General features: G+C 38.0%; 1 protein-coding gene across 2 annotated transcripts in view; it reads right to left on the bottom strand.

Moving 5' to 3' along the window:
- The window catches only part of CPXM2 (carboxypeptidase X, M14 family member 2), a 105,385-nt gene that overhangs the window by 17,845 nt on the left and 68,338 nt on the right, over positions 1 to 19,202 (bottom strand). For both annotated transcript variants that reach the window (XM_038411664.2, XM_043518931.1), the window contains exons 7-11: positions 13,551 to 13,639; positions 5,931 to 6,054; positions 3,941 to 4,137; positions 2,053 to 2,232; positions 127 to 424 (exon numbers count right to left, since the gene is read on the bottom strand). In XM_038411664.2, the coding sequence (XP_038267592.1) occupies positions 127 to 424; positions 2,053 to 2,232; positions 3,941 to 4,137; positions 5,931 to 6,054; positions 13,551 to 13,639 (888 nt within the window). The remainder of the gene's footprint in view (positions 1 to 126; positions 425 to 2,052; positions 2,233 to 3,940; positions 4,138 to 5,930; positions 6,055 to 13,550; positions 13,640 to 19,202) is intronic.

Here is a 19,202-nt window from a genome sequence, read left to right as displayed (position 1 = left end):
TTCTTCTCTCAGTGGAGGTGTTTACCTGCCATGAATTGTGTGACAAGTACCAAAAATTACAGTGTTATAGCATTTAACTGGCTTGTTCTACAATGAATCCTAGGGAAAGTTTCTTCAGACACTTACTTCCAGCAACTGTATGCCATGAGGCCCCATTAACAGTTCCATCTTCCTTCTGGAAATCCTCTGTATGGCATACTCTCCTTCTGGCATCTGTCATTAGTCGGTGGGTGGAGGCATATGAATATGCCAACCACCGAAATACATGGTCATCAGGGGTAGGTGTGTGCTCCTGAGTTTTCCATGTAGATCGAACCATATCATATGGGTATGCAACAACCAGTTCTCCTCCTTGTAAATTGCCACCCAGTACAAATGGAATTTTTTCCATCCATGCTATCACTGCTCGAGTCTCAACTGCCACCTGGATGGAAAAGAAACAATAGTTTCAGTGGGAGGTGTGAAATTCAGTAGTCCTCACTTATTTGGACTGTAACCAAAGAGATGGTATTCAATTCTGCATTAGGTTTAACATACGGTCTGAAGCCAAATCAGAACTAGGGTTTGGGTTCACATTTGAATTCAATAGACCTGAAATCCCATGAGTAGTATTCATACAATTTTGGAGCAAATGCTGAAAATCTTGAAAAGTCCCCCTTCTCTTGTGAAACTTACCATCTCAGGCTAAATGCTTGGAAGAATCTCTTATTTTTCATGAAAAGTTGTCTGCTTCTGCACCAGAATTTGGAAAACAGGGCCATTTGAACTATAGAAGAGTGAGCTATAAGAAGAACTATAGAATGAGAGCCAGGGATTTGAACCCAAACTCTCAGGAATTCAAAGAAGTTCAGAGTCAAGCTTTTGATTTTGTTCCTTCTTTAATTATGTTCATATTCTATTTTGAGATATTAAAACTAAAGCAATATATGAGGATTTAGCTGCAAAGCTCCTATCACTTAGAAACTATGACCTCAATCTTCAGCTGCACATTGGTCACTTAATGCTAAGCCACTGGTGCAAAGGGACCCTAAAGCCAGCATAGCTGGCAATGGGAGGATCATCTGAATACAAGGGGATCCTCTGTTAGCACAGAGCCTTGCAACTCCTGTGTCACCCTCTTCCCTGTAGCTAGCAGAAAGGGAGTGAGAAAGGGAAAGGGGGATATATTCAGCACTTCCCTGCATCCTTGTGGCCACTGGCTGTATATCTTGAGGCAGCTAGCAACCAGTATAAAATACAGCCTTCATATTGCTCAACCTTATGCTGGGATGCCAAACTGGTAAACAGTCAGTTCAGAAGTGAGAGTGCATGCACTCTGTAGCAGCAGCCAAGGCCCTGCCTCTGCTCCCATTCGTGTCAATGGAAATGAAAGAATTTGCAAACCAGAGAGGCTTAAGTATGAAAATATTTCTAAATCACACAGAGTTCACAAGGGTTAAGTGCCTTCCCCTCATTTCATCTCAAGATGGCTATATTCAGTCATTTGAAATATTGGCCACAATTAAAGTAAGACATGCAGAAATGACTTAATGTCTTTGCATTATTATCTAATATGTGCAATTAACACAGGTCATTGAGATGGTTTTGCATATAAGATGGAGTCTGATCTGTTAAGAGATTTTATTTATTTATTTATTTATTTATTTTAAGGAAAATTCAATAGGAAACCTAGGGGAAATTTGCCTGATGTCTAGTCTTGTCCTTTCTAAAGAGCTCTGCAATCTCACAAACCGATGGAGACGGCTCATTAAAATGATGGAAAACTCAGTCTCTCCAAAATAAATTTAAAAAAGAGGCCCAGAGATATAAACAAATACCTTACAAAATTAATATAATTACAATAATTCTCACTATTTAAAAAAAATGAAGTTAATGTAATTCAGGGGGGAGAATGTAAGATTTAATATGCACTGCTATGTGTACTAACTCTCTTCCTGATTTAAGTTTCTGAATAAAAAAATAGGCTCTTAAAAGCTTTTATGCAAATGTCTTATGAGGTTTTATCCCTAGTTCACGCCACCTTCTTTTCTCTCTGGAGCTACTTGTACTTACTGTAGTATTTTCAGAACGGTACCATTCTGGAATTGGAATATGATGATTTGGGACCTTTCTCTGAAACTTCTTCCTATCTTCAGCTTCCCAAAGCATGGTATTTAAATCAGGGAAATTATTGTTGATGTCAATGCCATCCTGCGTCCATCTTCCTAAAGACCAGCCTCCTAATTCCGAACCCTGTGACAAAATTTTCAAATCGTTCACTGTGTTATCGGCAATCAAGCTTGTGTTACACTGAATAGCTGCATGCATCTTTCCGTAGAAACATAAATTCAAGGTCTTAAATGTTTGTAGCTATGTAGGATCCTAATGAACTCTTTTCTAGGAGTATGGGTGCCTGCTATCTTGTTCTAATTCTAGCACTGGGAATTATATTCTGTCTGCCTAATCTTTCTGCTGAAGTTCCAACTGGATAAACTACTCTATTCTATCTCTGGCTGGTAGTGCTATGGAGTGTTACTGTCTGTGTTGAATTTTATCCCGAGCGACTGTACTTCTCTGGCAGGCAAATGCATTCTAATTGTAGTGAACTATGGACTGCTCTAAATTACAGCAGCTGGAAGCTGCACAGGGATGACTTGATTGGATAAGGCTGTGTGCTCCATCCTAGTCCCATCCTGTCCCTGACATGTTCCCTCCGTGCTAGAGAAAGCAGTATAAAGTTGACTATTTTGGGGAAATCTTCAGTAGCCCTTTTATGGCCAGTTTAAGATTTCTTTGTGTCACTTCAAGAGCACAAAGCAACCTTAGCAGAGATCAAGGATCTGACCCACTATGTTAAAGATACACACAATTATCCACAAGTCTATATAGAGGCAGTAAAGGGTATAAAGCATTTTGGGATCCTTTGAAATGAAAGATGCTATATTAAAATAGATCATTGTCATTTATTAACTATTAGCTATACACTCCTCCCCAAAGTGAATGAAATTAAATTCTTGAGATAGATGTGCCAGTTAAATATTACAGAATTTCATTTTACTAGTTTCACTCATATCATTTCATCTTAATTACTCAAAATTTCATAAACATATTTCTGGCTTTCATGAACTGTCATGGGTTTCGACCGTGATGTTTGCCATATAAGTTCAGAACCGGAAGAAGAAAAGTTGTAATCATCTAGTATCCATTCAAATTAAAAATATAAAAAGAACAGTTATTTGGAACAAGACAAAGAGTGGGCATGGAGGAAAATTTCCAGATGATATGGTAGAGGTGACAGATACTCCCTTTATGGAGAGGGAACATTTATATGTTGAGACTGAGATTTACAAACTCTGGGTCCTTTTGGATTCTTGGCATCTACGGAGTAACCCTGATAGATTTTTCCATATGTACCTGATCAGGGGGCATGCAATTTTTCCACTTGGATGTGGATACCTCAATTCTCCAAGCCTTTGTTCCTTCCACATTGAAGGATTGCAATACATTCTCCACTAGGCTGCACTTACAGAACAGTCTGAAATTTCAGCTGGTGTAGATTGCAACTGCTTGTTTGCTTAGCTGTGCTTCTCAGGTGGTACACATCACACATGCGAACTATAGACAGCACTGACTACCATTAGGTAGTCCAAATTCAACTGAAGATGCTCATATTGAACTACGCTACCCTATATGGTGTGTGTCCTGGCTATCCTACAGGCAGTCTCTTTCCCTAGGTGCCCTCACAGCAACTGAGATCATCTGGAACACCATTCGCTCCAGTTTTTACAAATAAGGTATCTCAGTGGGTTCTGCTTTTCCTTTTAGAGTGTTGCTTTATTGACTTTGTTCATTTGGATTATATCCAAATTTCATTCTTTTTTTTAAATCATGATAATGGGAGCATATTTTACCAATCTACTATGAATAAGATAATTGCTAGTAATGTGGAAAGTCACATTACCACTTCATATGCCATCTCATATCCATCTGGGTTGATTGAAGGAAGGAGATGAATTCTGGTGTCCTCAATAAGGTGTGCAATGCGTGGGTTCCCAGCCAGATATTCCTGGCACATAAATTGCATTAACAAAAGCATTAGCTCACGTCCAAGCACCTCGTTCCCATGAGCCCCCGCAATGTAGCGAAATTCTGGCTCCCCTGTTGAAAACAAACAGGACAGAAATGTAGTTAGTGGAGCAAACCAAAGATCCAACCCAACACCTTTGGGAGTCAATGGGAGCCTTTCCACTGGCTTCATAGGGGATTGGATCAGCCCCCAAAATAAACACATCTCAGCTGAAAAAAATGTCTCTTTTCTAACTTACCTATACCACTTAATTTCTCTTTCCCATTGCTCCTATCCATAACTTAATTATGTATTGATAATATCTACAGCAACCATGTAAAGCATTTGGGGTACATTTTCCATTTAAAAACATACTGCAAAATTTATTGTATTTTCCAATTATAGGAAAACACTGATATAGAACACCATTTTAAAAGATCTATGATTTTAAAAGATAACATGACAAATCTCTCCATAAATAAAGGATAGATACATAATACAGAGTCTCTTGCTGACTGTAGAATACGTCTCTGACCTCAAGCACTCTTTTTCATTCTTTAATCTAAAACAATGATTCATACTTATTTGGCAACGTTTTATTAAATGCCACAATATTTGTTGTCCCATACTGCATAGTTCTTACAGGATGTATTCAACTCCCCTTTAACCATATATAGCACTAACAAACAATAGGTACTGTAGACTATTATACCTAGTGACCAAATTCTTCCTTCATAGGCACATTATGGGAGAAGGAGGTTTTATTTGCATCTCATTGGAATTGTTTGGAATAATTATATCCTTCAGAATGTCACTAGACTAGGAAATATGGAACTAACTGCCACCTAATGAATTAAAAAGGAATGCACATACTGCATATGAAGACCATTGACTAGATTTTTCAAGTGGCCTCCACAAATATGCTTGAAATATTTGAGTTTGCAACCATTTGTGTGTAGTAATTTCCCATCTAAATGTTAGATTCTGCCCGGGAAACAGACATAATCATAATTATTACATGGGCATTTGTGGGACACTGGTTGTGAATGCAGTCCATGAAGGCTAAATGGACTGAATGGATAAGTAGTTCTATGCTATGCTATGAAACCCTTCACCTTGGTTTAAGTTCAGCCAAAGTGACTGGTCAGTGATAGCTGATATTCATTAAAATGTTAAAGCCTTCAGTGGCTTATGTGACATGACTTGGTGGTCTCAGTCCAGATCACAGAGTTAGATCACACCACATGGGTACAGCTAAACCTTGACTGTAAATGGCATTGTGCAGTTTCTTCACCTAAGGCACAGCACTGCAATGCACACAGCATGTGATGGACAGTTCCCCATCATGCGCATTGCTACACACCTTTGTGTCAGCTGAAACTTCCTCCCTTCTACATACCAATCCCCCCATCATATCAGCATCCTTGTTGGTATTCTCAACTGAGAGATGGAATGTAGATTGAACTACAGTCTCACCACCAGACACTATGCCCAGAACATTCGTGGGGCAATGGAGGGAAATTTGAGCTGCTTGTGCTTGTGGTACACATATTCTATAGACAAACACGAAACTTCAGTCTTGAGGGCTGTAAGCCAATCACATTCCACTGCACTAAAATCCACTCTATATTTTTTTAAAAAAATTTGTAAAGATAATAACCCATTAGCATTAATTAATTGGACCCCACTCCCAAAATGTCTTCTATTTATGTTCAATCTTTTCTTCTCCTATTAGAAATACAATGCTGAAGTTCCTCCCACAAACATTCCAAATCACTGCTGCAGTGAACCTAAGTTTCTTCAGTGATAATTGCTGCAGATGTGTGGAATTAAAAAATAAAATAAAACCACCCTGAAATAGATTTAATCAGAATATAATCCTAACCAACTTCGTGTTCTCCTGGGTTGTCTGAGATCTCCACAGCATACAGCTTTAGACCTTGGTGGCTTTTTCCAATGTTGTAAATTCTCGTGATATTCGGACACATTTCATTCACAACTTTCATCAACTGTCAAAGAAAAAATGATGCACTTATTTATATTTTATATATATGTACTAAATATATATATACACACAATATTGATTATAATTCATTCAAGGTTTAGATGAGTCTATAATCCAAAACTGGATGTAGAGGAAAGATACTATATTCATTTTACTTTTTCTGAGATGTTGAAACAAAAAGTTGAAGCTGAAAACAAATTGTTGAAAAATCAATTTCGGAGACTGTTATAGGTCTGCTAGCTCAGAACCAAATTTTCATTCAGCTAGAACAAGTATAACAGTCTGCTAGAACAGCACTGTGTGGGTGAAGTTCAAAATCCTTCTTACATCTGACATTATTTAAATTAAGGATCTGCGAGGAGGAACAGTCATAATACAAATAAATAAAAATAATAATACTTTGTACTCCTGGATATAGCACTTGACATTTTCAAAGCACTAACAATAATTACGTAAATAATCCTCTCAACACTCCTGTAAGATAGGTAAGTATAATAATTACTTCCTTTTTTTTACAATGGGGTCTGTGACACAGTGAGTTAGTGGTGAGCTGTGATTGGAATGTAGGGGTTCCAGGCCCCTAGTCAAATATTCAGTCCAGTAGAGGATATCTCCAGAAGCATTGTACCCCTGACCTCATACTGGGGTTCTGGTTATGTAAGAGGGAAGAACATCACCTGTTGAATCATTTAAAAACATTTTTGCAGCATTTTGATTATATCTGGAGGTCTCCACCTGAGTACAGACCAAGTCCAACTCTGCTCTGATTACAGTATGAAATCTGTGATAGGATCACAGTATGAATTAATATTGATGTGGAAAGAATAGCAAGATAAGCCTCAGCTGTAAGGGGGAGAGCATGCTACATAACCTGAACTGTCCCCACTGTGTGCAGACATACAGGAAAGAATGGTAAATTTCTCATCTTTCATCAATATGTCATTGAACCTTAAAACTTTTCAGAGGTTTGGGTTAAGTATCTGTAGCAAAGCCAGTCACATGCTACTACATGTGACATTGCCTGACTCAAGGTAGCATCAGATATGTGCATGGCTTGTAAGATTAACATAGTTTTTATATGGGGTAATATTTCTCTAGCTTGGTGGTTGTTTTTCTCATACACATCTGTAAATTCAAAGATTTATAGTGAGTATGCAGTTAATGTACATGACATTCAAACCTGCTGAACTGATAGTATTGTAATGTCTGTCTTGTTGCAAATTAACTGTATGTCAGTGTTATACACCAAATACTGCTTGACCATTAGTGACAAGTGAGTTCAATTTTTGTACCCACACATAAGTATCAGTTGGATTAAAAGAAACAAATGTGCGAGTTCAAAGCATGAGATCCTAATAAGAAATAATAGAAAACAGTTTTGAATTATAAGAAGGGCCTTGATTTTGTTGCATTGATTTTGTTCACTGGAAAGGATTATTTAAAGAAATAAGGATTTTACCGTAAATTGGAATCCTAGGGAATATGAATTAGACAATCATTTTTTTACTAGATTGTACATACCCTACTGAGCAAGTATTGTAGCATAACATAACTTTGTTCTCACAGCATTAATTTAGAAACAATACTGGATGACAACAGGGCTGACAATTTTAGGAACGCAATAATTAGATATGTCCAATACCCAGGCTCCAATTTAGCAAATCTAAGGGGAAAACACAATTCACATTGGTGAAAACATCACCTAAATTCCACCCACAAAAGAGTGCAGTTCTATTTATAATCGCATTGCAAATAGACTAAATGATGTGATATTTTTGTACATTCGCTAAACATACAGACCAATTTTACAAATAAAAGAACAACTTTCTTCAGCAATATAAAGTCCATCCTCATCTGGAAACTGCAATGCAGAATGACACTCCCACCATCTTAATTTAAGACAAATTCCTTTATTACTTTATTACTTAAATTCCTTTATCATCATCATCATCACCACCATCACCACTGTCAATGTTTTGATATCACAGTAGCTTCTAAATGCCTCAGCTGGGTCAGGACCCCATCATTCTAGGTGCTGTACGAACAATTAGCAAAACACAAGCCTGTCACTGCCTCAAAGGGCTTATCATCTAAAAGAAATAGAGGGTGGATGAAACAATGGTAGCAGGGGAGGAAAGGAGGATGAGTTACCAGTAATAAGAGCATGTGAATCCATAGGCTAGCTGTGTGCACAACTTGTATGTGTAATAAGCTGATTAGTAACACTAATATTGGCTCACCTACCTATCTTGGCACAAACATCAATTTTTCTTTGTTTGAGGATATCTGGTCAGCAGTTTTGGGGGACCCTATTATGCAAGTTCCTGTTTAAGTATGAGTTTACATTTGAAGGGTCACTTTGTGATAATTAAAGTGAAAAATAATTATGAGGAACTTCCCTTACCCATAATGAATGGAATAAAACTAGAACCATTTTTTGATTAAACATGACCTCCCCATCACTTTTCTCTCCCCTATCCCATCCTCCTCCTTTTCCCACTCCTCTATTTTTTTCATTTATTCTTTAATTTGGTCTTACTTTGTATATTGGTAACTCATTAGCCTCTGTTCTTATCATTTAGAATATATCACCTTAATATGTTTGGTACTCCAACTAAAAATGCATATTTAAAATTAGAATAATTTTTAAAACTTTTGAATATTTTGGTTAAGTGACTGTTCTTCTGATGGTAGTCTCAAAAGGCATGGTCAATAGGACACTGGACCAGAAACGTGTATTTACTGCACAAAGCAAATCATTTTTATCTTGAATTATCTACCATACAAAGCCAGATGAGTAAAACGTATAGCCATTGTGAAACATAAAAGGAGCTCTATTATAGCAGGATGGAATTCCCTTTCTCTAATTTATAGATAATGAAATGAAAAAAATGTATTTGACTCATAACTATCCATATCAGTTCTTACTTAGGCTTTGATTCTGCAAAAAAACTCCACATGGGCAGAGCCTTGCACCATTTTCCATTTTCATGTGGGAACAGGCCTCTGAGCAATGCAGAGCCCCTTGAAGGACTAGGGGAAGAGAGCTGAAGCATCTCAAATATGCCTATCACTATAGTATCTTGGGTTCCAAATCAGGAAAGCACTTAAGAACTTAAGTTTATTCTTATTCAGGAGAGCACGATGAGCCTGATCCAGATCCATTGGAGTTGATGGGAATATTTCTACTAACTTCAATATACCTTGAAATCAGGCCCTTGAACTGGGGACTGAAATCATTGGGAATATTTCCATTACTTTAATGAACAACATGCTCATTAAGCACATACTTAATTTTTGAATTGGGGCATAGGTGTATCATGAATTACATTTTTCATTATCTCTTAGTATTCTAACAGAGCCCAGCAGTGCAGGTATAATGAAATAGTTCATGTTTCCATATAAACTCAAATGTTAAGGAGTTTATAAACTGGGAATAAAAATTCAGTCTATATTTAAACATGGTGCACATGATGCTAATTGTGGAGTAACTTTTATAATTTTTTACTCTTAAAACTGAGTCAGCCCCTCACTGTGGAATTTTATAAAGAATAAACAGTGTTCCAAAATAATCCTCACAACCGAAGTATTCTATGTTACTCTCTCTCCTTAACAAATGCCATTGGATCTTTGGCAATGCAAGGTCTTCCATGGAGGGGGTAATGGTACTGAATAAGGGATATGAAAGAACATTTTTTCATACTCATTTTTCTTTCCTATCTACAATATAAATTGCACAATAGGCCATCTGAAAGCTCAGACAGCTTTTTCCTTTTGCCTGCACAAACTGTCAAAGGCAATCTATGGTAATATGCAGTCTGAGTGTTATTAACAACCAGCAGGGTTATAAAGCATTTCCAGGAGCAATTTTGCTAATTGACAATTGTTATTTGTTTGTAATCAGCAATTATTTACTCTATTAACACACTGGGAAAACTGCATATATTCTGCCCATTGGACTGGGATCTGAGGGTGTGATTCTCCCCTTCTCACACAAAGGGAATGTGTTTTGCGTCCAGAACTAACTGGCCACCCAATCTTTGGGGAAGGAGTAGGACTGCAATACAGCTCAGCTGAAAATGCTCTTCTGGCCTATGGACTTGAGTAGTGACCACTGCCATTTCATGCACTCTATGAAGGAGTTTTGAACCACTGGATTCACTGAGGGACCAGTCCTGTGGTTCCTTCCCAGGTCTAACTACAGAGCCCCTTTATTCACTGGACTTTTGGGGGCTAATGCAGAAACCACCTCAGTTGTATCTGAGGGCTACAACACTCTCAGAATAGCAGGACTGACCCTTTCCCCACAGTCCTAATGTGGGGGTAAGGGGGTGTGCTGGACCTTGCTCTGAGCCTCCAGACCTGGCTGTATTTCACCCTCCAGTGGAGCTGTTCTATTGATAACATACACAGTCCTGCTGAATTCAGAGGAATTTTCCATATCATCATCATACCACCTCCATAATTAAAGATAGGCCTGAGCTGCAACACTGGATCAACTTTCTCAAAGTTCAGGGCTGCTCGGGGCCTGATTCTCTCTCCCAGAGGATACAAGTAACTCCCATTGAAATCAGGTAATATTTTCCAGACAAAAATGAGGCCCTGAGCATTTGTTTTAGTCCATTATAGAGACAGGGCCCAGATTTGGGATCTGAACTTTTCTGAAGTTTAGGGATGTTTGGATTCCTGGTTTTGGTTCAGGACCCTTTCTCTTCACAATGCACCAAATGCTGTGAAAAATATTTGCTGGAAATAAAAAGTATCTACTCCCAAATCATCTGAAGTTTCATCTGCCTTGAGTGTAGTTAGGGGTTTGGTTTAGCAGATGAGTTTTGCCTTAATGATCCTATTTGCAGGTATCCATGTGTGATCAAATGCCCATTCCCTAAATTATTCTGGGGAGTGCATGCTTTTTCAAATCATTCTAACATGCTCATGTACAAACATGAATGTAACATGAACATACTTTTTAGACTGTAGGCTAAACCCCGTTCTCAGATGCATGGGGAATGTTCGCACTGATTTCACAGACAGCTTTGAATGCACTTGGGGTAAAATTACCTGCCTTTTGTAAATAGCTTATGGATTGAAGTCTAAGATAGCGGTTCCCAAAATGTGGTCCATGAAGCACTTTCTGCTGGTCCCTCTCTAGTGTCTATGATAAACAACCAGATTGGAAAACACATTCGTTATTTATCTCTTCTAACATGGTCAGAAGAGAAGTAGTTAACAAAGCTGTCATTAATAAATTGCACAGTGAACACATGGGGAAACCTACATGTCTCTTAAAGCTGTTATGCCAGGCTGTCTGTTTAAAGACTCAAAGACAATGATTAAATTCTCTAGTGTCACCAAAGATATATTGCAGTGATATTAGATCTCTTCCAATCATACCCCGAACCGTCTGCCCAATGACAACAGCACTACAAAACGAGCTACTACTACACAGAAGCATACAACTTGAGAAAGCACGGCGAAGGACACAGTTCACAGCTGTCCAGTTCACAGCCCTTACCATTGTTTAATCACATCTTGATTTTCTCCTTATAGAAGAAGTAGGGAAATAATTCTTTTATTAAGCTGTTTTTCAAAGATATTTCAAACCTGACCAACCTGTCTTTGTGCAATTAGTATCTAAAATGCATTTACATTTATTGTTCTTGACACTAATTATGCCAATTGAGTTTCTACTTGTCTAATCTTTGTGCTAGAAATATAGGCCATGAAATCTCTAGTGAACTAAACGTGTGACTCAGTACACAATTGCTCAATAAAAATGAATGATGACTCATGCAGTACAAATACACTGAAGATTCAGCATTCAGATAATGATTCACATACTTCAAGTCCAAGCATATTATCTTTATATTTGAAGAGCAAGACAGGAAGAAATATTTTTTTAGCACATCCCAGACCTATATCTGGGATGATATAAATCTAGATTTCTCCACGCCCCCCACTTGAATTAAAGGGAGATAATTAAGGATGGTGAGTCTAAAATTAGACTGACAGTATTATCTTTCTTTTGGTTCATGGTCATTTACATGATATGAGCCTGCTGGTACCTATCCTGATGTGCCTCATCCCAGAGTCAATTTTTATTTGCATCTACAGCGGTATTAATCCAAAATAACTCCTTTGATTTCAGCTGAATTACTGTAGATATGCACTGGGGTAACCAAGTAAGGAATCTGACCCTGCCTCTCTGTTTTATTCATATGATCGCACAATACATTAAAATATGCCACAATTCCGTTACTCAAGAACTCTTGGTGCGCTATCAAGGAATGAGCATATTGCAATGTTCAGCACTCCAGATATTCACAAGAGCAGACTGTTGGAACAACATGCATGGGTACATGCCACCACCACCGTGGAAAAACCTGTTAGGATTGGCTGGAAGGTTGACAAAGAAAGAAACTGAACTTTTAGCCATATATTACAGCATTTGTTTTTGTGACCAGATTGATTTTTTTCATCAAGAGACAAGTTTAAAATACATTGACATTTCAAAGTCCTGTATATTAAATGCCAATTTTAAAGCTGCAAATGTCACATAAATTTTAAATGTAAAGTTTCAAAAGCCATTTTGATGTAATAATAGTCACTACAGCGATAGAAAGAAAAATCATATCTTCTTTAGCATGCGGTGTTCATACTGATGTGAACTTACAAAAATTTTAGAGTATAGCACACCAATGCACAAATCCAGGTAAGACAGTATGTTCACAGCTGAAACTGTAACATGAAAAATCTCTGATTTGTAAATAATCTTTCCAGATTTATAATATTTTATTTTGTACATCTCTCCATAAAATACCTCCTTCAATGCACACAATTTTGCTAGTGACAAAGTCTAAATATCCTTCTCTTGCACCTTCCACTCATTACTTTGTTAATGTTTTCCCTGTGGCATTTGAGAGGAAAATGTTCAGCTTAAATAACTCCAAAATATTAGTACAAGTCCTTAAATATATATTTGTATAACAGATGTATAAACATGACACTGGATGGAAATATTAGCAGGCTGATCCACTGCCTATTGAAATCAATGAAAAGGCTCCTACTGACCTCAGAGACCTCTGAATCTACCATATGGCCAAAACATGCATTGTTAGGAAAAATCCATATGCCTTTTAAAGTAAAAAAAAACTTGCTTTCTGAGGTCAAGAATTTATTTCCTGTAATGGTTTATAACACACCCCAATATTCTGCCCAAAAGTAATAAATGAAAAATATCAAGTTCTGTTGATGGTCATTGAATTTCCTTTGTAAGCCCTCACAGAATAACTTGGCAGAAGCATTTTTGGAAAAGACTTATCTGCAGTTAGGATAGATTTGGAAAATGCATAGTTCTCAACTGCCCATAAGTTCACCTTTCCCCTAGTATACTCTACAAAATCTAGGGGCTGACAGAGCTCAACTACCTAAAATACCCACTCCAACACCCACCCCACGTATACACATGCCAGAACTGAAATTGCATTCTCTGTGGCCTACCTGTCTCATTTCTTTGTAGTTGTGGTGTTTAAAATCAAGATCATCTGTGGTTGTCATTTCATTTCTTCTGTGATAATAATTATTTGGGTCTGAGAAAAGAAATTTTAAAAATTGCACATATTTATTAACCGTTCCGAAAGGGAAAGACGCCAAGCATGGAGAGAAAGCGTTTTACTCTGAATGCCACTCTCCTACTCACGTTTAATGAAGACTGTTTTAAGTAGCTGAAGTTAACAAACAGCAGCTTTGAAATATTACTAATTACTGTACAAATCAACTTATTAAACCAAATAGGACCAAGTAGGCAGCAAGCTTACAGTAACGGAGACATTTGCGCAGCATTAACAACTAAACTGTAATAGGAAAAGCAAAAAACACATTCTAGTGCTTTGTAAAAGGGCAAAAGACACTAGAAAATGATCAAGGCATCAGTCTGATGGATTTAAGAAAGAATGGAAACACCACTTCAGAGGAAAAAGCGGCTCCAGCAAATGTTATGTTTCTACTAGAATAATTAGTTACTGTAGAGAACCAGTAGCTATTTGTTGTTATTGATGAGCATTTTCAGAGATTATGCATTGCCTGCAAAATACTGGGCCTAATAAATAATGGACCTACTTTTGGTAATAAGAATTATTTCTAGTTAAGTATTTTCTTAAACTCACTGCATAAATTTTGGGGCTTTATAATTTAAAATTAACAGACTATTTTCTTTACCATGTGGATAAAATTTATTCTGTGTGATGTGTTCCATGAAAACATTTCTCAGCAGAAGGCAGGCCATCACATATCTAATTAAACCAACAAGCTGACAATTAATAATGTGTCAAGTGGGAAGATGGAGGTGGAACAAAAACCTGTGCTTTCTTGCCTTTCCAGGTGAGTGCACTGGCAATTCAGCTAAAGAAAATGGTTGGATGAGCAAACCAGTTAGGAAAAAATCAGAAACACTCCCAACTCCAGCTTTTGCTCATTCCAAGCAGTGAACCTGAACCATTTCTGAAATGTTAACTGAGTTTTTCACCCACACCAGGGATTATTTTTCATTCTTATTCTATTCTGCACTTTCATGTTCTAGTCTACACCAGCTGTGCTGATATACTTTAAGAATTTGCTTCAGCGCTGTTGTTAGAACATAACTATGAAAGCTTCAGTAAAACGTACAAATCAAAAAGAGGCAATAAATGGGACCTCCCATTTCCACTGAAATCCCTGAAAATGAAAATAGTCATACAAAGGGAGTGTTGGACCTCTGGTTCTACTTCTAAAATTTGCACACTCTAAGATCTCTTGTGAACAAACATTAACTCTATTGTCAGTCTGTTTTGACCATTGATGTTTCTGTTGCAGCAGCAATATAGATTAGGAAATTATAGAGCAAAATGCAGAAGACAAAAAACAAAAAACAAAAAAAAACCCAACCAACCAAAAACCCACTCTCATCTGCTGTACATTAAGTCCCCCTTGGCAACAACTGTTTACTATCATGCAAACAGAAAATAAGACTCCATGCAGCTAAAACCACTGTAGCATTTCAGTTGTGATTTACTTATTCATTCCTGGATCATTTCAAACAATCCCTCCCCCTTGCAGGAAAAAGACACCCTGAAAGTCTGTATGATTACGATGAATTCAAAAGACTGTATTGATTTTTTTCCACTGTCAACTTCCATTTAAGCCAGCACCACAGCTAATTTATAAACTGGCTGGCAAAGGTACTTTGAAAGAATAGTTTCTGACATCCTCCTACCTCTACCCCTCCCAAAGTGAAACTAGATCAGGTAAAATACAGAAATCAGTTGCACTGGCAGGGGGATGGACACATGACCTTTTCCATCTCCAATTCTATAAGAGTGTGTGTATGAGACAGAGAGAGAAAGAAATCATCTCCATAATATCTAATTTTTTCTCAGCACAAGAACATTGAGGGGTTTCCATAAACCTAAACTACTTTTATAACACAAATACTTATAACTTTCTGCTCAGCTCTGTCATCCTCCCACTCTGCCTCACCCTATTTGTTAGATTTGTCTCCTATTGTATCCTGTCAGGAAGACTGTAGGTCTCTGGGGCAAGGACTGTCTCTTTGTTACATGTCTGTATCACACTTAGCACAATGGGGCCCTGAACCTTGAATGGGGTTCCTAGGTGCTACCATAGTATAAATAATAATAATGATAAGCAGAGAGTAGTAATATATTTTTTAAAAGTTTCTAGTGTTCTCTAGGGTTTGATATAAAATGCTGTGTATGAAGAGAGTCTCACAAAGATGGGAGGGTGAAATCATCATTCTCAAAGAAACTAACATGACCAAATGATAAGAATTCTCTTTTTTTAATTCACAGAATTTGTACTCATCCTAATATCGCATTGTCTCAACTTCATTGTGACTTCTACAAAGTTGAACTTCTCATGGAGTTTGCTGTTTGAAACCTGTACTCACACTATAGTGCCAAAGAGCTTCTACAACTGCAGTTTGCTTTTTGTTTGTCCTATTAGAAAAGTTGTCCTTTATAGAATGCTATGGCTGAGATGTTCAATGCAGTCTAAAACATTTAGATATACCTCCTATTAAAATTAAAGGAAGATAGTGCCTAAATCCCTTAGACAGCTTTGAAAATCTCAGAATTATTGATTGGGGATGTGCACCCTGTTCCTAATGAATATGCACAAGTTTGACCTCTCTCCAGCAAATTAAACATATCATGGACATTAAACACATCTTGAAGAAATGTACAGACAGCCACTAGAGTAAATCATAAGTTTCTTTTCACATGTTCTATTTTATTACATTTCTGAATGTTACCACGACACTGTAAATCAACAAGGAAATCACACTCTTTAGATATATTGTGCAGATTCTTCTCTTATTTCCACCACAATAAGGCAGGAGTAACTCTAGTTAATTCAGTTGAATGACAATGGTGTAAAACCGGCATACACCAGAGAAGAATCAATAGGGTGACCATATTTCTCAAATTAAAAATGGGACACCATGTGGGGCTGGCCCGAGCTGCTCACTCGAGCCCCCATACAGGTTTGTCCCAAGCCCCACTCCCCACAATCCCTGCATGGGGCTGACTCAAGCTGCCTGGTGTTGCCACTCACCTGAGCTCTGCTGTGCGTGGCTAGCATCGCCGCTCTCCCTCCCTGCCCCCCCCCCGAACATTCCTCCATATCCCATTAGAGGAGTATGCCCCACCTTTTTGGCAGAATGGGGCATTTGTCCTGTTTGCTCTTGCCAACTGGTCATCAGCTGGCAAGAGCAAATGGGATAAATGCCTAGTTTTGCCAAAAAAGTCAGGATGTCCAGGACAGGGCTTAAAAAGGGGACTATCCCAGCCAAAATGAGATGTATAGTCACCCTAAGAATCGAGGCACCACTCCACAGCCATCATCTTTCAAAAGTTTTCTTAACTGTTAATAAGAAGCACGTTTAAAGTTTATTCTGGTTCTAGAAATTTTACGAATTCTAGAAGCTTTCCCCTTCTAAGAATAGAGAGTACTTGCTCATAACAATATTTTATGTCACAATGAAAGGTGGAAGGAACCATTCTGAGGGTAACTATTATATTACTCTGTGCTGATATACATCTCCCTTGGTGAATATATAGGGATATACTACATAGACTACACCCAAGTCCTATTGAATTTAGACTTATTTTGATGCAGCTCTTATGTAGGCAAAAATTTCCAGGAAAGCTAATTTGGAATTTGCCTAAGTAAAGACTTCAGGCTTTGGTTCCACAAGGATAAAATTAAAACACAAAGGGCCAGATTGTGACCCCACACTGAGCAGTTACTCTCATAAGTAATCCCACTGAAGTCATTGGAACTGCTTGTGTAGATGAGTGCTCATCAGTAGGGTATGGGTTTGAGTTATAATATGGCACATAGTGAATCCACTGGTAGACTTAAGAAACAAACAAACAATCAAGCAAGAAATGTTCTGTAATTGTTTCAAGCTACTGAATGAAGCAACCACTGCAAAAAAGAGCATGCCATCAAACAGGTTATACACTTGTACATATGGTAGTTTAAGTTATTTTTACCTCTTGGATCAACTTGCAAGAATTCTGAAAATTATATCATGTCATGAATTTATTCTATTAAAAGAATCATCTATTGGGGTGAGCATTCTCTGACATAGTAAATAGATGAAAACCTCAACTGAATTTTTGTCTCCTCCAATATTTGGGTATTTTTGATCATATCCAGCTTCTTTCCGTTTTATTAGAGAGCCAGAAGGGTACCCAGAAGTCACCTACTACAAGACAGGCCCAACAAATAAAATAACAGAATGCCACTAGCCGTCACCTACAGTCCCCAACTAAAACCTCTCCAGCGCATCATCAAGGATCTGCAATCTATCCTGAAGGACAATCGCTCACTCTCACAGACCCTGGGAGACAGGCCAGTCCTTTCTTACAGACAGCCCCTGAAACCTGAAGCAAATACTCACCAGCAACTACACACCACACAACAAAACCACTAACCTAGGAACCAATCCCTGTAACAAACCCCGTTGCCAACTCTGTCCACATATCTATTCAAGAGACACCATCATAGGACCTAATCACATCAGCCACACCATCAGGGGCTCATTCACCTGCACACCTACCAATGTGATATATGCCATCATGTGCCAGCAATGCCCCTCTGCCATGCACATTGGCCAAACCAGACAGTCTCTACGCAAAAGAATAAATGGACACAAATCAGACATCAAGAATTGTAACATTCAAAAACTAGTAGGAGAACACTTTAATCTCCCTGGACATTCAATAATAGACTTAAATGTGGCAATTCTTCAACAAAAAAACAGACTCCAACGAGAAACTGCAGAACTGGAATTAATTTGCAAACTGGACACCATCAAATTAAGCCTGAATAAAAACTGGGAGTGGATGGGTCACTACAAAAAGAAATTTTCCCTCTGCTGATACTCGCACCTTCTTGTCAACTGCTGGAAATGGGCCACCTTGATTGCATTGGCCTCGTTAGCACTACAAAAATAATTTTCCCTCCCTTGGTATTCACCAACTTCTTGTCAACTGCTGATAGAGTGACCAGATGTCCCATTTTTGGGGACTTTTTCTTATATAGGCACCAATTACCCCCCACACCACCTGTCCTGGTTTTTCACAGTTGCTATCTGGTAACCCTAACTGTTGGAAATAGGCCACTTCCACCTTAATTGAATTGGTTCATTAGCACTAACCCCCACTTGGTAAGGCAACTCCCATCTTTTCATGTGCTATAATATATATTCTTCTTACTGTATTTTTCACTCATGCATCTGATGAAGTGGGTTTTAGCCCACAAAAGCTTATGCCCAAATAAATTTGTTAGTCTCTAAGGTGCCACAAGGACTCCTCGTTATTTTGGCTAATAGAATAACATGGCTATCACTCTGAAACCTTTTTGCTTTATGTTACCTTTGAGAAAAGACTGGAAAGAAAAGCACATCTATCCCTCTGAGGCAACTGCAAAAGACTGTATGTGTCAGTCTGTATCTGTCTAAGTAGCAACATTTTTGGAAACCAGGGAGGAAATTAAATAACCAGTGATGCCTTCATCACCTTTCTCTTCTGCTAGTGACTGTTGTACCATCCTCCTGCTGCAGGAAAGACTTTTTGCATCTTTCCATCT

Source organism: Dermochelys coriacea, chromosome 7, assembly GCF_009764565.3.
Source record: "Dermochelys coriacea isolate rDerCor1 chromosome 7, rDerCor1.pri.v4, whole genome shotgun sequence".
Classification (NCBI taxonomy): Eukaryota; Metazoa; Chordata; order Testudines; family Dermochelyidae; genus Dermochelys; species Dermochelys coriacea.
The sequence above is the reverse complement of the archived record's forward strand: the minus strand, read 5'-3'. Positions and strand labels throughout refer to the sequence as shown.